Source organism: Oratosquilla oratoria, chromosome 10 (assembly GCF_046742065.1).
Source record: "Oratosquilla oratoria isolate Oo_2021 chromosome 10, ASM4674206v1, whole genome shotgun sequence".
NCBI lineage: Eukaryota > Metazoa > Arthropoda > Malacostraca > Stomatopoda > Squillidae > Oratosquilla > Oratosquilla oratoria.
The window spans coordinates 8,799,419-8,824,844 of NC_134786.1; the positions used below are offsets into that span (position 1 = coordinate 8,799,419).

Sequence of the window (25,426 nt, forward strand, 5' to 3'; positions counted from 1 at the left end):
ATGGGAAGAAATAAAAAGTAAGAATAACATACCAGTGCCTAACTTCAGAAAGGCCGATTTTGAGGGAATGAGGAAATACCTAGATCATGACAAGTGAGAAGGGAACTTTCAAGTGAGGTCACTAACAAGGTTTGTCCATAGGTCACTAATGAGGCCAGGGGTCTAGAAGAATTATACATTATCCTAACTGCTAATATTCAGGTCAGCCAATGAAAATTTACGATATAGTTTAACATCACAAACTCCCTCCCATCAGAATTTATACCCTAAAAGAAAGTTATATCACGAACCAATACACCTAAACAGATGATGGTTAGGTTGAAAAATTAAACTGAAATAAAAAGAGGGCTTTCTATGAAAATAAAAATGAGAGAAACACATCTTATAACTAGGTATAATGAAATGGCTAGACTGGTTAAAATGAACACACAACGGGTGAAAGGTAACTGCAAAATCAAGGTTGCCAGACATGCAAGATCCTCCCCAAGGGTGTTAATCTCTAAAGAAATAAAAATGAGTTAAAAGATAGGCCTAATTAAAGCTAGAGAGGATGTCTTGATAGATAAAGAGGAAAAAATGAGTGATGCATTTTTCTACTACACCTTTCAATTTTTTCCCTGTGAATTCTAATATAGTCATTCCTAGCTCATTTGTAAGCTTCTTTTCTTTCTCCATTTTTCCCAAGCCACATCCCTGGCCTTTTTTGCAATCTCACACTTTTTGTTAAACCAATCCTGTTTTTGTTTCTTCCCTTCTCTAATCTTTGGCACATGTCTGTTCATTCCTAGGTTGTAAATGTCAAGAAAGATTTCCCATTTCCTCCTTATTCCTGTTGTATTTATGAATTCCTCCCAGTTTATTTCTTCAAAGAATTTTCTCAACTCTAAGTAATCTACTTTCCTAAAATTGAGTCTCCCTTGTCAGTCAGACTCATTCCTTGGCTCTATTTCCTCATCCTCCAGCTGAAATTAAATTGTAACAGGGTCACTTTTTCCTATTGGGCAAAGGTGGTTCAAGGAGCTGATGATGTCCGACTCTTTGGTTAGTAATAGATCTTATCTTATGGGAGTGTCTCCTCTTACCCAGGTCACTTCCTTTACCCAATGGGTCATTGTTTTCTCCATTGCTATACTCAATGTATTTCCCCAGGAATCTGCTTTGCCATTTGCGTCCCATTCCTCCCAGTTGACATCACAATTAAAATCTTCAATAAGGACTATGTTCTATTTTGTTCATATTTTTTCTTTAGGAAAAGAGTTGTATACTTTAACACTTCTTGATATTCAGTTTCATCCTAGGCTCTTGTGTTGGGGGGAACATATGCCACCATGATGTTTCTTTTATTGTGTCCTTTACTCCTAATCTTTAGGTGAATTGCTTCAGCCCTGCCTTCACTCAAATTTGCTTCTTCCACCTTTGTCACTTCTCACCACATTACTCCTTTACATTTTTTAACTTTTTGTAAGTCTAGGAAAGCACAATCAGCCCATCCATCCCTTTCTTGTACTATATATATCAGTCTTGGGTAGAAACAGATTAAGTTTGAGACACATGATCTTCCTTGTCTGAATCCAAATTGTCTTGGATTTATTATCCTCCTTTATATATTGGTACAATACTGGCATTTTTCCAGTCCTTTGGTATTTTTCCTTCTTTGAATGAGCAACTTATTATGTTATATATTGTCCATTAATTCTTCTTTACATTCTTTTAGTATCTAATTTGCAATTCCATCTCTGGGTTGTGGGATTTCCTAACATCAAGGTTCATTAAATGATCCATTATTTCTTTCTATGTTATTGTCATTTCTCTCATGGGAGGATCACACTTCACTTCCTTCATCTCAATCCTGTACTTTTTCTCTGGTGAAAACAGACGAAGTGATTGTTCATGACTTCACCTATTTCTAATCTTCTGTATATTCTATATTTCTGTGGTGTAGTTTCACCATTTCCTGTTTATTTTGAAGTTTACCATTGACATACTTATAGAACAGATTGGGTTGATCTTTCCATTTTTCTATGATGCCTTTTTCATAGTTCTTTTTTCCTCTCTACACACTTTTACATATTCATTTCTATGGTTGATATATATTTGCCACTTTTTTTTTTTTTTCCATCTTTTCCAAGCTTTATCTCTTCTGTCTTTTGCCTCACTGAATATTCTGTTGAACCAGAACTTAGTATACACCTTTTCCTGTTTCCGTCTTGGTGTGTGTGTATTTACCTAATTGTATTTACTTAATTGTAGTATACAGGAAAGGAGCAATGCTCCTTGGGTCCTGTCTCCTATTCTCTAATTTTCTAACATACCTAGACGTAAATTTATGTGTTGTTCCAACTTAATCTAGGTCTTTGATTTCCAATTATCTTATTTAGATTTGAACTTGTGTTGTTTGAGCTTGGGTTATATCACCTTCTAAGCTATTCCACATATTTATACATCTACAGTGAGACCTCTCATTAATGGACGTTAATTAGCTGTGTTTGCAGTGTTTTAGGTGTTTTTGGTGCTGTTGTTTAGTGCGTGCATTCACTATGCCACCCAAAAACCACTCCAAAACACCGAAAACACTGCAAGCACAACCAATTAACATCCGTTAATGAGAGGTCTCACTGTATATGGAAAACTGTATTTCTTCACATCCTTTCAACACATGGTCATTTTTAATTTACTTCCATGACCTCTTAAAGCCCTTCCATCTTTAAGCAGGAGATCTCTTCTATCAATGCATTCTATCCCCTTTAGTGACCTCAACACTGTAATTATGTCACCTCTTTCTCTTCCATTTTTCGAAGTTGGAAGATCCAGTACTTTTAGTTTTTCCTCATATGGTTTATCTGCCAGGCTGGGGACCAGTTTGGTTGCTACCCTGAATATTCTCTCAATCTTGATTATATCTTTCACTCTGTATGTATTTACCTAGTTGTATTTATCTAGTTGTATCTTATGGGAAGGGGAGCTATGCTTGTGGTGTCCCATCTCTGTATCTCACAGTGTCTAAATTGTTCTTAAATTCATGTACGGTTTTTGTACATACTATCATTTCATCCAGTGTGTGTATTTACCTAGTTGTATCTAGTTGTACCTTACAGGAAGGGGAGCTATACTCGTGGTGACCAGTCTTTGAATCTCAGTGTCTAGTTTGCTCTTAAATTCATGTAGTTTTTGCACACACTATTGTTTCATCCAGTTTGTTCCAGACATCAACCACTCTATGTGGATTTTTTTTTTCTTTCTATAACTGTCCTTTTTGAGTTTCTTTTCATGTCCCCTTGTATTTCTCTCATCCCAATTCAGTAAGTCTTCTCTATCAAGGACTTCCTTGCCTTTCATGATTCTATAGAAGGTTAGCAAGTCCCCTCTTTCTCTTCTTTGTTCCAGAGTTGGTAAATTCTGTTTTGACGGTCTCTCCTCATATGATAGGTTTGAAAGTGTTGGGGCCATCTTCGTAGTTGCCCTCTGGATTCTTTCAATCTTCTTTATATTTTTTTTGTACTAAGTGACCATAATGTTGCAGCATATTCCAGTCTAAGCCTTATTAGTGTGACTAGTATTTTCTTCACCATTTCTTCATCCAAGTAGGTAAAAGCCACCATTATTGAACTTAGCAAGTTGTAGGATTCTCCAACAATTTTATTTATCTGTTTATCAGGAGACATGTCATTTGTGATGATTATTCCCAGGTCTTTTTCAAATCCCACTTTCTTTACTTCCTTTGTACCAATTTTAGTCTTGATATTAATTTTCTATTTTTCTAAATTCCATTACACTACATTTCTTGATGTTGAAGTCTACTTCCCACTTCTGACTCCATTTCCAAACATAGTTCAGGTTTCTCTGCAGTGATTCACAATCCTTTTCAGTATTCACTTTCCTCAGTATTTTTGCGTCATCTGCAAAGAACCTCATATAACATTCCACGTGTTCATCCATGTCATTCACATAAATAGCAAACATTATTGGAGCCAATACTGATCCCAGTGGAACTCCACTAATCACCTCTTCCCAAGTTGAACTCTTTTCTCTGAGCACTAACCTCATTTTCTTCCATGCAAGAAATCCTCCATCCAGTTCAGTAGTTTACCTTTTATCTCTCCTATATTTCCAGTTTTCTTAATAATTCTTTATGTGGTACTTTGTCAAAGGCTTTTTATAAGTCTAGGAAAGCACCATCTTCCCATCCATCCTTTGTATTATATCTATAAGTGTTTCATCCATCTGTTCTTTTTTTTTCACAAATTTTGGCTACAGTGCTAGTAAGGGAAACCAGTCTGTAATTTGTTGGGTCTTCCTTGTTTCCTTCTTTATATATTGGTACACTATTGGCATTTTTCCAGTCCTTTAGTATTTTTCCTTCCTTGAGTGAGCAACTTATATATTTTGTCCATTAGTTCTTCTTTATATTCTTTTAGTATTCAATTTGCAATTCCGTCTGGTCAGTGTGATTTCCTGACATCAAGGTTTGTTAAATGGTCCATTATTTCTTTTTGTGTTGTTATTTCCCCCCTTGGTGGTGGTGGTTAGGGGGGGGGGATCCCACTTCATGCCCTTTATCCCTATGCCATTTTCTCTAGTGAAAACTGACTTGAAGTAATATTTTATGACTTCAGCCATTTCTAAATCTTCTGTGTATTCTATATTTCCATGACATAGTTTCACCATTTCCTGTTTGTTTTTCCGAGTTTACTTTTCACATATCTATAGAATAGCTTAGGTTGGTCTTTACATTTTTCTATTATGTCTTTTTCATAGTTTCATTTTTTTTTCTCTCTCTCTCTGTGCACTTTCACACATTCATTCCTTTGATTGATACATATTTGCCACTTTCCTTTTTTTTTCCCATCTTTTCCAAGTTTGATCTCTTTTACCCTTCACCTCACTGCACCTATTAAACCCACACTTGATCTATACCTTTTCCTGTTTCTGTCTTGGTATGTATTCATCCACTCATCATAAATTTCCATCAAAATCATCCATTTTTCTTCCACTTGTGTCTCTTGTCCCAACTTGCAGTTTGAAAAAAATTCTAAAGTTTACCAAAGTCTCACCTCTCACCTGACCCCCACAAGTTGCGATGCTCGCTCGTGCCCCCAATTTCTACGTGAGGTCGGAGTTAGCGGACGTCGTGACGCATGTCATTGTGTGTGTGTATATATGTGTATGCATGTATGTGTGTATATATGTGTGTAGATGTGTATGTACCATACTAACATGTAACATAAATAAATAAAAATAAAAAAAATTTCCTTAAGGGAGAGCAACTCCCCATAAGCTTTGCTTCTCGCTCTCCCTTTTCAACTACCAATTTTGTAAAAAAAAAAAATGTATATATGTCTAATTGTATTTAATATTGTTGAATAAACCTATAATAATAATAATAATAAAGTCCATTTCATTATACATCAGTCTTCCTTTTCTGTATTTCTCATTTCTCTCTATATATATTTCCTCCTTTAGTTCAAACTCTATTTATGTGATCACTCTTCCCAAGTAGTGTCTTGTATTTAACTTTATCCACAATTTCAGGTTCTGATGTAAATATTAAATCTAGTCTCGACAGTTCTTCATTATTTCTATATCTGGTATTTTCTTTTATCCATTGTGTCATTGTATGTTCTACTGTCATGTCATGTAATACATTTCCCCATAGATCCTCTACATCTTTCACTGTCATCTCTTCCCAACAGATTTCTTTGCAGTTAAAATCTCCTATAAGTAACAGGTTTCCTCCATCCTTCAGCATTTCACTTAATGCCTTGTATTTTCTGACATTTTAAAATACTCACTCTCTTTCCAAGAGGTCGTTTTTGGGGGCACATAAATCACTACAAACTTTCTACTTTTCATGTCACTATCTTCAACTTTTATCATAATCATTTCCACACCGTTTATACCATCTGTAACTTTCATCACATTTAAGTTTTTCTTAGCCAAAAATATGTCTCCTCCACCCTGTTTCTCATCTCTTATTCTTAATCCTGTGATTATATGATCCATGTTCAACAGTATTTGGTGGTAGTGGACCCCTTAATTTCGTCTCCAACATTCCCATTATGTCTGTTTTTTCTGACATGTAATCATTTAGTTCATCTAATCCTGAGATAAATCCATCTACATTAGTATAAGCCACTTTTAATTTTTTTCCTTCTCCATCTTGTTTTCTGTTCCTTTCGTTTCCCTTACCTGAATTCACTATTTTCTCAACATTATGTCTAACACCATCCAAATGAACTCCTGTTTCTTCATCTCCATTCTTTTCGTGTTTTTTCTTTAGCTTCACTTCTTAGTGTCTTCTCTTTCTCTTTCCTCAATATTCGTTTCTCTTTTACCCATATATTTCTTTCTTTAGTGTATTGTTCCATTCTATACACTTCATCTATTTCCTTTTCTATTTCTTGATCTCCATCTTGTACTTCTTTTAGGATTGTTATTGCTATTTCTTTCTCTTTTTCTCTCAATTACCTAACCAGACCACATTTTTCCTTTAGTCCATATACTACAATACACTTTTTCTTATATACAGTGGCCGCGAAAAGTTTGGGCGCGTAACAAATGTAAACACTTGTAACATTTAAATAATCATTTAAAGACCTATAAATGGCTTATTACATACCTTATTTACCAAGTGATTTTCCTTTAAGCTTTATGACCTTCTCCAAACGTGCCGGGATGCATCTTGCCAGGTTTTGTACGTGTTGAGGAATAATATCCCAAATATCCTGTATTTCTGTTTTTAGCTTAGCTGTTTTTTAATTATATGCCATACATGCTCAATGGGATTTAGGTCTGGAGAATTTCCAGGCCATTTTTTGAAGTAATCAACACCATAGTCTTTAACCATTGGGTAACAGACTGAGCTGTGTGAGCAGGAGCTCCGTCCTGCATAAACCAACTAGCATTGCACTTTTCAAAACTTTCAGGCAGGTTATCACACAATAACTCGAAATAAGTGTGCTGATTTACACTCTCATTTTGTGCAAGAAACACTAAATTGCCAACTCCACCAAATGCAAAGCATCCCCACACCATAACACTTGCAGCATGTTTCACCACTTTAGCTGTATAGCGAGGGTCATTAGGGTCAGACCCCCTGGGGCGCCTCACACGCTTCGACCTGCAGCCCGACGACACCACAAACATTGACTCATCACTCCACAATACTCGTTCCCAGTCTTCTAAGGACCAGTCCTTATATTTCTTGCAAAATGCTATGCGATCACGTATGTTTTTTGCACTTTGGAGGGGAAGAACTTTAGCACAGCAACTACGGTATTGTAAATCTTTGGCTAAATGATCAGAAATACATCTTACAGACCCATCATGCAGCAGTGCAGGGTTATTTTCTTTCAGTTTTCGAGCTGTGAGCGTTGGATCTTTATCTAACTGCCTCCTAATAACCGTAGAAGTACAATTTGATATCTTCCTTGGCCGACCAGAGCGATGCTTTGGAGTAGGAATGATGTTACTTCCTCCGTCTCGAAATTTCTTGGTCTACTTTTGCACTTGACGCACTCCAATTCCCACACGAGTAGCAATATCTTTACACTTATATAACAACTGTGTCTCTTCCCAGCTCTTAACCACTTCCCATTACGGAGATATCAAGGCACAAAAACAGAGACCACCGCAATAAAAAAGACTACTCCCCGTGAGAGACGTTTAGAAACTGACTCCATGTGACATCGAGTGCGCCTAAACAGAGTTGCTAAGTAGTGCATATTGTCTCGGCTAAATACGGGTACAAATGCTAGCATTGAAAAATAACGAAAAGTTTGGGTGGAAAGTTGTATTTTTCGCATGTTTTGAGTTTAGCTGAAAGTTGGGGAGCCTATAATTTTGCGCCCAAACTTTTCGTGGCCACTGTACACTGTATCTCTAATGCAATTTGCTTTTTCTTTGATTACTTGAATAACTGTGTCTTTTGCATTCTCCTGCATTTGTTGTTGTACTATTTCTTTAAAAGCTATCTTCTTGGTTTCTTGGTTTTCTTTCTATACTTTTTTTAATCTTTAACAAATTCTCTCCTAAATAATTCTCAATTTTTTTTTCAGATATTGCCTGTATTATCATTTACCTCTTTTTTTTTTTTAAAGTCGCACTATTGGTAGTATCTTTGTTTTTCATCCCTTCATTTTCACATTTTACCTCAATTAGTTCTTTTCTAATTCACTTAACTCATTATCTATTTCAGCATACTTTTTTTTTTTAAATCACACACCTCTAGCTTTCAGGTGGATTTCTGCTGAAAAGTGTGGAGAAAAAGTAAATTCCCAAAATTCATTATGAGCTTATATTGAAAAGTTAAATCACTGAGCAGAAAAGGAAAACAAAAACAAAACACAGTAAAATTATCCAAGACATTTCAAAGAGTATTCTGCATCTTCAGGTGGGATGTGTCTGTATATATATATACATATATATATATATATATATATATATATATATATATATATATATATATATATATATATATATATATATATATATATATATATATATATATGTATATATATCATAAGTGTTACCATTCTTGGAGAGGTCATGCTTGGGTTCCCCCTTCCTGACCAGAACCATTTTTACAGTTCCTCAGCCTAATGGATTGCCTATGGCAAGAGTTTTGTGCCTCCCTGAGTGTAGATCTTCTTGGTAGTTTGGGCTCTCTTCTTGCAGGCAATTAGACCTGTCTCCTACAAGTAGGTTTCTTGCCTTGAAGGAGGGCAAAATCTTTAACCTGGACATTAATGGCAGACTGCAAGTCTTTTATAATTATAGCCTTCAGGATAGTCAACCATTGGGGGTCCATCTCCTCTGTGACAATTTCTGTGTTGTTTAACTTGGTTTTCTTGTCAAGATAACATCTATGGTGGTGGTGCTTATGTCTTTCCTTGTTGGAGGTGGGGGGTGATTTGTCTAGGCAGGGGTAGTTGTCCTTACCACATAGGTAGATAGGGGCGTGCAGTCCTCCACTGAGCAAGTCAATTTGTAAACTATGTAATTGAGGGAGACAGTCCATCCAGCTGTCCCTCTCTTGCAGTACATCAATCACTTTCAAAAGCTTTATAGGTTCAATACTCATGAACTTCCAGATCTAAATCTGACTGTAAATATACTCATCTCTTCCAGATATCTGACCCATATATATATATATATTTTTTAATACAATTTCAATATTGTGTGGTCATTGATACCAGCGCTGTCTCCTTATTTCCACCTTTATGAATTGGAATCATGTTACACTTTTCCCATCCTATGGCACTATTCCTTCTTTTAATGGATATATAAGACTAGGAATCTTGTCCACTAGAGATCCCATTGAATACAGCAGCTTTTCTCACACCCAAAGGACTGATCACTTCCCTCAATTCTACAATTATGTTTTCTACACCAAATCTATTGCTCACCTAGCCTCTAAAAAAGTGCTCTCCTTTGTGAAGACAGAATGGAATCTTTCAAAAACCTCACCACCCATTCTTAGCCTAATGATTTCTTCTGTGTGTGTCAATTTACCACAGATAAACCTGTAAAACAGTTTTAGTTCATATTTGCATTTATTTACGATACTCCTTCAAACTTTCCTTCTTCTCTGCAGATTCTTGTTGTCATTTCCAGCTCATTTGTAACCTTCATTTGTTTCACTGGTGCTTTATTTTTCTCCATTTTCCTGAAGCCACATCCCTGGCTATTTAGCTATTTTGTACCTTTTATTACACCAGTCTTGTTTCTGCTTCTACCTTCCACAAATCTTTAGCATACGTTTGTTCACTTCCTTTCAGTCTGCTTTTTCAGAGAATTTCTTGAAGCTGGATAAATCTGCCTTTTCAAAAATGAGGTTATCATGCCTATGTAATTCATTCCTTGGATCCATTCATCTACCAACTGAAATTCAACTGTCACACAATGAGTTTTTACTTTAAAGGATAATCACATCACAATTTTCAAACCCAAATTTTCTTCACTGTCTTTTAGATTATATCTAAATATGTACATATATATACCAAGGGCTTTTCCCCCCTTACAAGGGAGGTAACCAAAAAACAAAGGCATAAAATCCACTTCTATCCATTCAATCCCCACATATTTGATGCCTATTCACCCCCCTCCCTCCCTCTTATCTTAGCTCCTCCTGAATGACTGGTCATCCCCACATCTTGCTGACTGCCCTGGGTCAGAAGCAATGTAGCAAGACACAGCACCTCCACAGCAAGGCCGCTTCATTTAATAGGTGACTCCCCTTCTCCGTCCCCTTATGCACAAATGGAGAAGACGGAGAAATCTCTTCAGGCTGTATCATAATATCATTCACACATACTCCCTCACCCCCCATCCCCGACTCACTCCTTTCCATACATCACAGTATCATCCATACACAATCATTCTCCACTCACCCCTATCTTCTGTCTTCTCCTGTCCTTCCTCAATAGATATTTCACTCTTTCCTAATGCCCCTTTTACCCTACCCATCCATCTCATCCTTGGTTGACCCTCATGTTCACTTCTTCCACCTTAGCCTCCCACACCTCATTTACTAATCTTTCTTCACTCATTCTTTCCAAGTATCAAAACCATCCTACTACTCTTTCATCAACCCCAACTCCCAACTCCTTTTCCATTCCCACTCTCCTCTTCACCTCCTTGTTTCTCACTCTATCCAACCTAGTAACCCCTATCATACTTCTTAGGCATTTCATCTCAAACACATTCAAACTTCTCCCCTCTTCCTCTCTTATGTTCCATGCTTCTGCCCAATAGAGTGCTGTTGGTATAATCACTCCTTCATACAATCTCCTGTTAACATCCATTCCCAAATGTCTATTTCTCATTATTTTTTAATCCCCCAAGGCATTTACCAGCTTCTCTCAATCTACATCCTACCTCCACTCCTCCCTTTCCTGCCACATTTGCACCCAATTATCTAAAGCTATCCATTTCTTCCAGTCTCTCTCACTTAATACTCACTTCCAATTTGCTGCCACATTCTCCCCTTGTGCATCTCATCACTTTACTTTTACTCACATTTATCTTCAACTTCCTTCTTTCACACACCTTCCCAAACTCTGTCACTAATTTCCTCAATCCTTCCTCTGATCCTGCTATAACCACAGTGTCGTCAGCAAACAACAACTGGCTCATCTCCCATTTTCTCTATTTTCTTTAACCATCTCCAATCCCTGGCCCATTACCCTTGCATTTACCTCTCGCACCACCCCATCCATGTATAAATTGAACAGCCAAGGTGACATAACACATCCCTGGCAAAGTCCCACCTTTACCTCAAACCACTCACTCTCTCCATTTCTAATTCTAACACAGGCTCTACTGCTCTCATAAAACTCTTGACTGCTCTTAACAGCTTTCCTCCTATTCCATATATCTGCAATACCTCCCACAGTGCCTTCCTGTCTACCCTGTCATAAGCCTTTTCCAAATCCATAAAGGCCCAAAAAACATCCTTACCTTTTAAAGCTTTCTCACGTACCTGCCTTACTACAAAAACCTGATCCACGCATCCCCTACCTGTCCTAAACCAACACTGTTCCTCACCAATTACTCCCTCTGTTCCTCTCCTAATCCTCTCAATCAAAACCCTCCCATAAGCCTTCCCAACTACATTCAACAAATTTATCCCTCTGAAACTACTACACTCACACTTGTCCCCTTTTCCTTTGTAAAATGGAACTATACAGGCATTCCTCCAGTCCTTCAGCACTCTACCCTCTTTGGGACAAACATAAAACAACCTCACCAGCCAAACCAACACTGTATCTCCATTTTTTGGACACTCCACATGACACCCATCCAACCCAGGAGCCTTACCTGCTCTCATCATTTTAATAATTGCTTTCACCTCATCTTTCCTTATTTCTCCTCCATTTTCCTCTCTCATCACTGTCAATTAGTACTTCCCACTGCAACTACCTTTCCCTCCTTATCCTCCTTCACATTTAGCAACTCATCTTTGTCTTACTGCCTTCTCTTCCATTATCATATCTCCATCTGCACCTTTTACCTTTTCATCTCTGCTTGATTTGCCTCCTCTTCCTCTCTTAATTTCTTTCCAAAACATCTTTTTAATACCTTCAAAACTTTCTGTCATACTCTTACCCCATTTTACATCTTCTCTCCTCTTTGCCTCTTTTATTTTTACTTTACTTCTCTTCTCGTTTCTCATGTTCACTCCTACTTCTGCCTTCCACACCTCTTTTACTAATCTTTCTTCACTCATTCTTTCCCAGTGTCCAAACCATCCCAATACTCTTTCATCAGCCGTATCTTCCAACTCCCTTTCCATCCCCCGTTCTCCTCCTCACCTCCTTGTTTCTCACTCTATCCAGTCTAGTAACCCCTATCATACTTCTCAGGCACCTCATCTCATATACATTCAAAATCCTCCTCTCTTTGTTTCTGCCCCATGTAGTGCTATTGGCACAATCACTCCTTCATACAGTCTCCTCTTAGCATCCATTCCCAAATGTCTTTTTCTCATTACATTTTTTAATCCCCCAAGGCATTTACTTGCTTCTCTCAATCTACATTCTACCTCCATCTCTACTCCTCTCTTTCCCGCCACACTCGCACCCATGTACCTAAAACTATTCACTTCCTCCAGTCTCTCTCCCTTAATGCTCACATCCAGTCTGCTGCCTCTTTCTCCCCTTGTATATCTCATCACCTTACTTTTACCCACATTTATTTTCAACTTTCTTCTTTTGCACACCTTCCCAAACTGTCACTAGGTTCCTCAATCCCTCCTCTGCTCCTGCCACAAGCGCAGTGTCATCAGCAAACAACAATGGGCTTATCTCCCACTTTTCTCCATTTTCTTTAACCATTTCCAATCCCCGACCCATTACCTTTGCATTTACCTCTTGCATCACCCCAATGTACCACTGAAAAATACTTGTACTTAATTTAAAAACCTTCAAGTACGAGTACATGAAAATCTTTATTCAAGTCCAATTATAAGTACAAGAACATGTACTTGGACCCGACCCTGATGCCATAGCTTCATGTTCATGGCTGTGCACATGTATTTTGTTAAGCTTAGGGCTACTACATGATATATGTACTATGAGAAGAATGTAAACAAAAGTAGTTGTCAGGGTCACTGATATGGAAATTTTACTGAATCATGAAGTTCCACCAGAATCTATAAAGAGCCTTGGACATTAAAGACAATAATACCAATGATACATTACACCCCATGGCATAACACTATGCTTATTTATGGTATTTAATCTTTCCATGAGTGATCTCCCAAATCCAGAACCATAACACCAACGTACTCTCTTGTGAAGATGACCAAACAGTAATAGCACAGCATAGTAACTATAAAACTGCAGCCAAGAACACCCAAGCCTACATGAACAAACAAGACCAATAGTTCAGAATAACAGAATGGAAACCACACCCCAGCAATCAAGAGTGACATTACTCACTCCAGACAACCACGAATAAAGAAAACACCATACAGTAAAACTAAATGGTCAAACCCTTCCATGGGGGGGAATCTAGGCCTTACATTTGATCTTAAGCCCACATGTCACAAATTTGACTATCTATATACCAGGCTTAATCCCTCTTTTAAAGGAAGTAGCAAAGTCAAAGGAAAACACCCACTCTCATCTATTCCACTCCCATCCACCATTCAATGTGTTACACTTACCCCAATGTGTAACACATTGGATGGAAATGTAAATTATTGAGAGATTTTTGTTTCTGAGTAAGTGGCCCATTGAAAGCGTCTCAGTGCAGCTAGTTGTAGTTATCTTGGTTTTGTTTTGATATGTCTGTTGGTTTTTTTTTTATTCTTTATTGTATGGTACAAAGCTGTGGAGGTGTAGTTTTAATGTGGCTTTCAGAGTTGTTTGTATACTATGATAAGCTTTTCTCTCTATTGCCTACATCTTGAGCCAGCTAAGTTCTGACCATTTTCAGTTTCTTATTTGCTTGCCCTATGAGGTTTCTTATGTGGTGAGTGAAGGTCTTGTGTGTGTCAAACGTGTGGCTCAGTACTGGGTCAGACAAGACATTTGAAGATGAAGAAGTTATCTGTATTTCATCAGTAATAATTCACCAGTACTTCTATTCTTGAGGGCATCATGCCAGTCAGAAGTGGAAGAGATTTAAGGAGGATAACAGAGAGAAATAACAGAAGAAATAATCAACATTCTTCTTTGGGTGGAGATTTGTCTTCAATCATAAAAGAATGTGTGACTCTAACCAAATCTAATGGAGAGGATGGGAGACACGGGGGATAAATGGGAAATGCCAGAAGAGGGGGAAGGAAGGAGAGGGGGAAGGAAAATGAAGAAGAATGAGAGAGGAAGGGACAAGGAAGAGGGCTAGGGAGGGGAGTGCATGGGGAGTTATGGGATACAAGGAGGAAGGGGAGAGAAGGAAGGGATGGAAGGAAAAGGAGGGAAAGGAGGGAGAAGATGTAATATCAAAAGTGACTGGAGTTGGATATGAGTGAAGAAGAGAGATGGAAAAAAAGAAGAAGGAATTGGAGGAGACAATGAAATACGTAAGTAAGAAAAGGGTTTCATGAGAAGGGCAAACAGTAGATTGGGATTTACAGAAGAAAAGAGACAAGAATGGGAGGGTTGGAAGAGGGGATTAAAATGAGTTCTACAAGGGAAATTTGGTAGGGATGGGGGACAGAATAGCCGAGTAAGGGGAACTGTTGGAATTGAAGTGGAAGGGAGAGGAAGACAGAACTAGATGGGGAATAAGGAGAAGGATATAAATGAAGATGGAAAGGAGAACTGAAGAGGAGGAGAGAGAGAGGAAAGAGATTCTACAGAAAGGGGAGAGGAGAGGTGGAGAGGAAAAGAGGTGTGGAGGAGAGGAGAAGAATTATGGTGTGGAGGTCAGGATGAAAGAGAACAAGGGAAACAAATGGGACAATAGTGTGATGGGAGTGGAAAAGATGTAGGGCCAAAAGGGTAAAGCTGAAGGGGGGGCAAAGAAGTGCTGAAGGGCAATGAAATAAAAAGAAGGCAAGAGGAAAAGAAAGTACATACATACATATACCAAAGGTTTTTTCCCCCTACACAGGGGGGTAGCCAAAAAGAAAAAGGCATAGAAACCACTCCCACCCATTTCATTTCCTATATATTCCATTCCCCTCCACCCTCCTCCCTCCCTCTTATCTTGGCATCTCCTGGATGATGGGTCATCCCTGAATCCTGTCCACGGCCCTGGGTCAGAAGCAGTGTCGCAAGACACAGCACCTCCACAGCAAGGAAAAGAAAGCACAATCAAGAAAATGGTGTGGAAACAAGACAAGAAAAAGCAGAAAGAAAAGAAATGGGAGAAGAAGGAGAAGGAGGAGGAGGAGAAGGAGAAAGAGGAGGAGGAAGAGGAGGAGAAGCAGGAAAAGGAGGAAGAGGATAACATGGAGGATTGTAATTCATTACTGTTAAGTTACCAGTTCCTCTTTCTTTGAGGACATCATGCCAAAATAGAGGTGGTGAGGGATGTGAATAAGGAGGTGGAGAAGGATTAAGAGGAGTAGAATGAGGAGGATGTGGAGGAACAGAAGGAGGAGAAGGATGAGGATGAGGAGGATGAGAATGAGAAGGTTGAAACTTCAAAGAACCTGTGCTAAATCCTGGAAAACCTGAGGCCAACAAGGCTGAGCTAAGGTACAAGGAAGAGGTCTAGGAAAAGTGGATAAAATGGTCAAGAGAGAACATATGGAGAATGAGGAAGAAGTGATGTAAAGTAGCAAGTAAAATGTACAATGGCAGACCTTATGCTATGCAATTTACAAGACAAAAATTAGGGGGTGAAAAGGAAAACTGAAGAATAAAGGGGGCGGGGGGAAAGGCCGCTGTGGGTTTGCGGGCAGGCAGAGAATTTGAGAGGCACTTTACCTGTGAGAATCCCATGTTGTGCACGGGTGTCGATACTCTTGACGAGGCAGCACTGGCGCTGGCACTTGCTTCACCATTGATGCTCGACTCAGCCCCACCTCCTTCTGCTCCTCCACCACCACCATCGCTGTTCTGGCCACACACAGACATATGCTGTGGCCAATGTGCTTGCTGTAAGAGACAAATACACATACATAAATACATATACCAAAGGCTTTTTCCCCTTACATGGGGGGTAGCCAAAAAGAAAAAGGCAAAGAAACTATTCCCACCCATTCCATTTCCTATATACTCCACTCCCCACTATGTATATACACTATGTGTATTTGTCACAAATACATATAGTATCAGGTTTAATGCCCACATACACACACTGGGAGTTAATGCACACCTAATTTGACCAGTTTTAGAGAAATGGATCTTGATTTACAACAGCCTTCCATTTCTTTGTTCCAAAAGTTCATTATGAAATGGGTCAGGAAAGATAATAGAACACAGCCATTGCATGGGCTCTTGGTTTTCCTTAGTCAGTGTACTGACTACTATCAAGAGACCTGATAGCATGATGAGGAACCTGCTATCATTGTGAAAAACTCACCAGTACTCTGGGAAGCTGATGCTATATTGTGATTACCATACAACCCTAATGATATATTTAATCATTTCCCTGTCATGAAACACCTCCATGATTTTGTCTTAGCTGTCAGATGATTTTATTCAGACATGTATCTACTTACAGGAGTCCCCTAAAACGGAGGTCATAGAGAATCATCCTGTTGCCATTTGTTTTCGAAATTTGACAACACTCTCACCCCATCTACAGGTGCAGTGACATTCAACCTACAGACCGGGTCAATGATTCCTATATCTCCACCTTTTCACATATTCTGGCCTAGTACACCTCATCATTTCCATGAACACTTCAATATCTGGACTAAATCATCCATACTGGGTGAAATTTTTCCTAGTAGTTTTATTTGTCTCCACAGCACCCTTTCAGTGTCTAAATGGTCAACCACCTCGAATATCACCATGACCAGCTTTAGCAACATCCTCACCTTCATCACCTGAACTACATCACGAATACCTTAACCCCTAGAATATGATGACACCTACATAAGTGGCACGAGGCACAAGTAAGTATACAAGGATGCCAGTGTCAGTCCTGATTACATTTATTTTGTAGTTGTAATTGAGTGACCCCCATATTCTGTGAACAGGCTTGATAGCATTTTCTGTGGTTATAAATATTCTGGGTGAGAGAACAAGTATAACAGCTGTAATTCTATATAATGCATGTATTGTGATACAATCATCATACATCAGGAGGCCAAATGTGTACGGGAGTATCTGACTTGTATTGAAGAGGTTAAAATTAGCTTGCCACCTGTGGTATAGTGTTATAAGGGCCCCTGGCGTTCGACATGAGCAGGGCACCATAGGGTTACAAGGACTCTTTGGGCACAAGGCCCTCATTGATAAATATGTAGGATGTGGCATAGTTTTCCTTCTGTGCAGGGAATATGACGTTACCCCCACATCAGTCTAGAACTGTCCGTCTTACTGTGAGCATGTAACTCTCCTATTGCGACTCGCCTCTGTACACATAACCCACGGATTAATAAAGACTCCAAACGTCCCCCCCCCTGAGTTTCTGTTGCACACATCCACCACCCACCTGACATGGGTAGTCACAGTAGGAGGTGTTCCAACAGTAGAAGAACAGCTGTAACTTTATATAATGCATGTATTGTGATACATCATCATACATCAGGAGGCCAAATGTGTATGGGAGTATCTGACTTGTATTGAGGAGGTAAAAACTAGCTTGCCACCCACCTGACATGGGTAGTCACAGTAGGAGGTGTTCCAACAGCAGAAGAACAGGGCCTCTTTGCCACAGTTGGCACACCATTGCTTCTTTTTGGTCTCCTCTACCGCACGTTGTTTCTCCACCTCCATTTGTCTCTTCAGTTCAATAAGCTGCTTTTCCATCTGCCGCTCCATCTGTCTCCGCTGTTCTGCCATCTGCTGTTCCATCTGTCTACGCACCTCTTCCACAGCCCGCTGCTTTTCTGCCTCTAGGTTGGCTCTGATCTCCATCAACATGACATCTGCAACAAAGAGAAAAATATAGGCCTGAGAGGCTACAAAGAGCAGCAACCAAACTAATTCCCAGCCTGGCAAATAAACTATACAGTAAGTCCTCGTTATACGGTACATATGCGTTCCTGAAAACCTTACTGCAAATTGAAATTACCGTATACCGAACCCATTATAACATGTAATAATAGGATATGGCAGACGTACCTTCTCCCTGCTCTTTCCTCTTCAAAATATTTAGCGGATACCATATCTGTGAATTTTTCTTACCGTAAATAGAATCGAGGGTAGTTATTACCAAATACCGTAACTATGAATTTACCAGATAAAGAATTACCATATAAGGAGGACTCGCTGTACAAGAAGATACTAAAACCATTTGGTCACCATCACTGAAACGTTGAGGAGAAAGAAACAAACTGAATGGTGTTCAGGATGCTAGAGTGGGGTAGACTTCAATGACAGGTGAGATTTTTTTGATTAGGGATGACAAAGCTTCATGAAGGCATGAGAAGAAATTGAAAATAAATAAATAAAATACATACATCATACATATACCAATGGCTTTCCCCTTTGCAAGGGAGGTAGCCAATAAACAAAGGCATAAAATCCATTCCCACCCATTTCATCCCCACATACTCCATTCCCATTCAACCTCCTCCCTCCCTCTATCTTGGCTCCTCCTGGATGACGGGTCATCCTTGCATCCCGCCCAGTCCTGGGTCAGAAGCAATGTAGCAAGACACAGCACATCCACAGCAAGGCTGCTTCATTTAATTGGTGGCCCCCCCCCTCTCCATCTCCTCAAGCAGAAAAAGAGAAATCCCTTCAGGCTGCATCAAAATATCATTCACACATACTTCCTCACCCCCAACCACTTCCTTCCATGCATCACAGCATCATCCATATACAACCATTCTCCACTTACCCCTATCTTGTCTTCCTGCTTCCTCTTCTTCAACAGACATTCCCTTCTTTCCCAATGCCCTTTTTACCCCATCCATCCACCTCATCCTTGGTTGACCCCTCATATTCACTCCCTCCACTGTCTTCCACACCTCTTTTACTAATCTTTCTTCGCTCATTCTTTCCATGTGTTCAAACCATCCCAATACTCTTTCATCAATCCTATCTTCCAACTCCCTTTCCACCCCCACTCTCCTCCTCACCTCATTTCTCACTCTATCCATCCTTGTAACCTCTACCATACTTCTCAGGCATTTCATCTCAAACACATTCAAACTTGTCCCCTCTTCCTCTCTTATGTTCCACGTTTCTGCCCCATACAGTGCTATCGGCACAATCACGCTTTCATACAATTTCCTCTTAGCATCCATTCCCAAATGTGCATTTCTCATTACACTTTTTAGTCCACCAAGTTCTCTCAATCTACATTCTACCTCCAATTCTCCTTTTCCTGCCACATTTGCACCCAAATATCTAAATTTATGCACGTCCTCTAGTCTCCCCCTTTATACTTACTTCCAATTTGCTGCCATATTCTCCTTTAGTAATCTCATCACCTTACTTTTACCCATTTATCTTTAACTTCTCCTTTCACACACCTTTCCAAACTCTATCACTAACTTCTTTAATACCTCCTCTGATCCTGCTACAAGCAGTGTCATCAACAAACAACAACTGGTTTACCTCCCATTTTTTTCCATTTTCTTAAGATGTTACATATTCAATATTCTGTGTTGAAATTGACTTGTATTCCCAACTCCTGGTTAAAAATAAATGAATAAATAAACATAAATAAAGCTCTCTGAACTGGCCACCCACCTTCAGGAGGTAATGGAATGGAAGGACGATGGCAGTTAAGTGATCAACAATTTTTTAGACGGAGATTAATCTCCAATGATAAAAAATGCTATGTTGCTGATCTATAGGGACCTCAGTAAAGTATGAAAATACTGACTGCATAATACTTCTGAGAGAGATAGAAAAAGAGAGAAAGAGACAAAGAGAAAGAGAGAGGGAGAGTGAGAGATGTGGTGGTGGTGAGGAGCATATGCCAAGTGGTGCATAGGTGCAACTGAAGTCATCACCTTTGCCCTATGCACTTGGACAATTGGGAATCAGAGAGGAGTGTGGCATTCAAACCCAATTTTATGCAAATGCAAAACAAATACTTACAATTACACCACCAGCACACGCACACACACACAATTTGGATTTAGACAGGGAAGGTCATGTGCCACAAATCTTATCTGTTTCTACATACATATATACATATACCAAAGGCTTTTTCCCCCTTACATGGGAGGTAGCTAAAAAACAAAGGCATAAAATCCATTCCTACCCATTCCATCCCTAATACACTCCCCTCCCCTCCACCCTCCCTCTTATCTTAGCATCTTCTGGATGACGGGTTATCCCTGCATCTTGTCCACTGCCCTGGGTCAGAAATAGTGTCACAAGACACAGCACATCCACAGCAAGGCCACTTCATTAAATCAGCAACCCCACTTCTACATCCCCCCCATGTAGAAAAGGAGAAAACGGGGAGAAATCCCTTCGGGCTGTGTCAAATTTTTCTCACACATACTACCTCAACCCCCATTCCCCCACCCATTCCACCTCATGCATCACATCATCATCCATATACAACCATTCTCCATTCACCCCTGTCTTCTGTCCTCTCCCATCCTTCCTCAACAGACATTCCCCTCTTCCCCAGTCCCTTTTACCCAATCCATCCATCTCATCCTAGGTCGCCCCCACATGTTCATTCCCTCCACATCTGCCTTCTATACCTCTTTTACTAGTCTTTCTTCACTCATTCTTTGCATGTGTCCAAACCATCCCAATAATCTTTCATCAACCCTATCTCCCAACTCCCTTACCCTTACCTACCTGTTTCTATTCAAGGTTGATAAATATAATACAAAAACGGGATGGATGAGCAGACTATGCTTTCCTGGACTTATAAAAGGCGTTTGATAAAGTACCACACAAAAATTATTAATAAAACTCAAAATAACAGGAGGTATACATGGAAAACTATTGAAATGGATGGAAGATTTCTTGCATGGAAGAAAAATGAGTGGTGCTCAGAGATAAAAATTCTACTTGGGAAGAAATGATTAGTGGTGTCTCATGGGGATCAGTACTGGCTCCAATAATGTTTGCTATACTGTATTTGTAAATGACATGGATGACGGTGTAGAATGTTACATGAACTTTTTTACAGAGATGCAAAACTGCTAAAGAAAGTACAGAGAAAGATTGTGAATCTCTACAGAGAGGGCTGAACAAGGTCTGGGAATGGAGTCAGAAGTGGGAAGTGGCCTTCAACATTAAGAAATGTAGAATAATGGAATTTGGAAAAAGTAAAAAAAAAAGAATATCAGAACAATATAAAATCAGTGCAAAGGAAGTAAAGAAAGTTGGTTCTAAAAAGGACCTAGGAGTAATCATCACCAAAGACATGTCCCCAGACAAACAGATAAACAAAATAGTTGGAGTAACCTACAATTTGTTCACCACTTCCATACGGTGACGCCTACGTAGGCGTCATGAGGAGCAGGTGGGTACGCAATGATGCCGACATCGGTGTCTTGATTATATTTATTGTAGTCATACCTACGTAACCTCCATTCTCTCTAAACTGGCTTCATCATATTTTCTATGGTTATCAAAATTCACGGGTGAAAGAGAACGAACGATTGAGCACTGACTTTATTTTTTATAATGCAATTATTATGACGCAACATCGCACGTCGGGCAGCTAATGCTGCCAGACATGCGATGTGCCCCGGAGTGAAGAGGTTAAGATCAATTAAAGTGGCTTTTAATTACTTGGATGAGGAAATGGTAAAGAAAATACTAGTCACACTGATAAGACCAAGACTGGAGTTCGCAGTACACCCAGTACAAAAATGAATACTGTATAAGGAAATTAGAAAGAATCCAAAAAGCAATGACAGCAATGGCCCCAACACTTTCAAAATTGACATATGAGCAAAGATTGTCTAAACTGGAATGGGGTAAAGGGTGTTGGGAGGGAGGGAAGTGCCTGATGTGGAAGGACAGGAGAGGACGGAAGATGGGGGTGAGTGGAGGGTGACTGTGTGTGGATGGTGCAGTGATGCATGGGGGGGGGAGGAGTGTATGTGAAGGGTGAATTGGCACAGACTGAAGGGATTTCTCCCTGTTTTCTTCATTTCTGTGGGGGGGCGGGCGGATAGGTGGAGTCGCCGATTTAAAGAAACAGATTTGCTGTGGATGTGCTGTGTCTTGTGACACTGCTTCTAACCCAGGGCAATGGGTGATATGCAGGGAAGACCATCATCCAGGAGGACCCAAGAAAAGAGGGAGGGAGGGGATGGATGGGGGTGGAGTGTGTGGGGATGGAATAGGTGGGAGTATTTTTTATGGTTTTTTTTTTTTGCTACCTCCCTTGTAAAGCGGAAAAGCTTTGGTATATGTATGTATGTACTCTCCTCTTTCCCTCCATCACTTTGTTTTGGTTCTCGTCTTCTCCTTGTACCAATGATATGCTTCTCTAGTCCTACCTTGCAACCAATACACATACACAGTCTCTGGACTGGGCCCAAGAACTCAATCTATTAACTTCAAGTGTACAGTGAGACCTCTCATTAACAGACGTTAATTAGCTGGGTTTGAGGTGTTTTCGCTGTGTTTTTGGTGTTTTTGGTGCTGTTGTTTAGTGCGTGGAATCACTATGCCACCCAAAAACCACTCCAAATCAACGGATTATTCACATCAACGGACACTGTTACCTCCCTTTTAGTCCGTTAATGAGAGGTAGTACTGTACTTCACTTTTTCACACATGGGGAGCTGACTACCTGTGACTGCTCTCCTTTTCCTACCCTTTTTAGCTAGTGACACGGAAACAGTCCTACACTGATACAACACAGATGTCAAAAGTTTCCTTCCAGACAGATTTGTGGGAGGTTTTGAAGACCATTGCCAGTTACTGAAGGGCTGTGGCTTTTCCATTTTGTGAAAATTGAGGCAACGCTTGATTGATTCATCTCACACACAAACTTAAACTCAGTCACCAACTATTTCCTCAGAATTAGCTGCAAGTGCAGTCATCCACAAACAACTGGTTCACTTCCCATTTTTTCCCTTTCTTACCAACTCCAAACCTCTGTCTAACACTCATATTTACACAATGAAGAACCATGGCAACCTTACACAACCCTAATGCAACTCCACCTTCACCTCAAACCATTCATTCTATTACTGACCTTCACACATGCTCTATTACTCACGTACAGCGAGACCTCTCATTAACAGACGTTAATTAGCTGTGTTTGCGGCGTTTTCGCTGTGTTTTCGGTGTTTTGGAGTGGTTTTTGGATGGCATAGTGATTGCACGCACTAAACTACAGCACCAAAAACACAGCAAACACAGCTAATTAACGTCCGTTAATGAGAGGTCTCACTGTATTAACTTTTGACACCCTTTACCAGATTTCTCCTATTCTCACACATCCAAAACACACTCCACAATGCCATTTACTCAACCACTTCACACACCTTCTCCAAGTCCATGAAACACCAAATGACATCCTTACCCTTTGCCTAAAACGTCTCACATATCTGTCAAAAATGAGTATACGAGAATAAGAAGAAAAGAATTTTGAGTAGGATGTAATTGACAAATAAAGATCAATTTTGTTCTTTAGATTTGAAAATGGCAAGCTAAAAACTATCAAAGCTGAAAAATTAAGTAAGCAATATTGCAAGAATGCATGCAAAACTAATGAATGAAATTTTGCAGTCATTATTCAATAACAAAGAGAAAATGTTGAAGAAAATGAAGATGTTATAAAGTACATTACAGTGGAACTGAGGTGCTCAAGTTACTTCAGAAATTGGAAAAGAGAAATGCCTCTGGGCCAGGTGAAATTTCAAATTGAATACTGTAGGAGTGTAGAGAACATTTTGCAGACAAAATATCAACTCCTGAAATGTTCATTGGAAGAGAAGGTGCCACTGGATTGAAAATTTGCAAATGTGGCACCAATATTCAAAGGAGGAAATAAGTAGGTTTTACAAAATTAAAAACCAGTATCCTCGATCAGAATGATAATGAAAATATGAAAAAAAATGTAAAAGATGGATGAAATATTTGGAGGAATCTTGACTGACAACCAATTTGGATTTAGTAAATGGATACATTGAAATGGGTAAAGACTTTTAAGTGTTGAGACATTATAAGAACAGATAATAATAATAATAATAATAATAATAATAGATTTATTTTGCAAAGAATCAATGAACATGAAGTGCAGATAATGACAAGAACACATAGTTCAAAATAATAATTGCAATTGCCATGGGTAGCACAAAAAAGCATGTATGCTTATTTCCATTGTGGTCCTCATTAGATTGTTATTCTATACTAAGCTACACAGACAACATATGTAGGGGGTTAAGGGGACCAGACACAGTCATGAGTAATACCAGTTAGTACACATATGACACATAAACATTGTTATAGTTTTGCTAATATTACTAAAATGTTTGAATTACATAGGATATTGAGACCAAAAATTGAGCACCATCACAATAAGGAACATTCCATTAAGAGAGATGAAAAGTCGAATTAGAGAGATATGACTAGCAAGGTACCACAGGTCTCAGTAATGGCACATGTAATGTTACTAGTAGATATAAATGACATAATGATTAAATAGATAGCTCTGTAAACATATTTGCAGATGATGTCAAGATCATGAAGAAAATGAGAAGCAAAGAGGATTGTAAACTGCTACAGGAAAACCAAGATAGGGCTTCTGGACATCAGGAGTGGAAAATTAATTTCAAAGCATAGAAATGTAAAATCTTGGAACATGACCATAGTAGAAAAAGATTGACAAGAAGATAAAAAATGGGAAGTGAATTAAGAGAAAGGATCTAAGGAATTTAATCAGGGACAGTATACTGTAGTCACCATACTTAAAGAAAGAAAACAAAATGTGGCGATCATGATGATCATTAGTCAAAGCAACAAAACATATGAGGGAAGACAGAGAAAACAGGATCTTCTCATATTAGAGGAGTGAAGAACATGATGATATTTAAATCAAAGAAAAGCATAGAAAAAAATGGACAGACGGTATTTGCTTGTACGGGATGAAAGATCAACAAGAGGTCACAATAAATAATTGTAAAAACACTTTATTTGAAAGGCATGAGGATGTATAAGTTTCAACACGTATTATTGGATTTCTGGAATAAACTGGATGAAAATATAATCAAAGCCAACAATATAAACAAATTTAAGGCAAAACTTGAGGAGTGGAGGCAGATTTGGGACCCCATGGGCATAGCTCCAATCTTGTGTATTATAACAACTACATGAATACATCCACTCATGGGACTAAATCACATGCATCACAATCATAAACATAAACCAGTACACAAATTTGTTCTGCAACCGACACCTATCCACACACA

General features: G+C 39.1%; 1 protein-coding gene across 15 annotated transcripts in view; it reads right to left on the reverse strand.

Annotated features, from left to right (window-relative positions):
• LOC143029071 (uncharacterized) overlaps positions 1–25,426 on the reverse strand; it is a 123,555-nt gene that overhangs the window by 26,563 nt on the left and 71,566 nt on the right. For all 15 annotated transcript variants that reach the window (XM_076191434.1, XM_076191422.1, XM_076191424.1 and 12 more), the window contains 2 exons: positions 17,721–17,995; positions 15,882–16,052 (listed from right to left, as the gene is read on the reverse strand). In XM_076191434.1, coding sequence (XP_076047549.1) covers positions 15,882–16,052; positions 17,721–17,995 — 446 coding nt within the window. The remainder of the gene's footprint in view (positions 1–15,881; positions 16,053–17,720; positions 17,996–25,426) is intronic.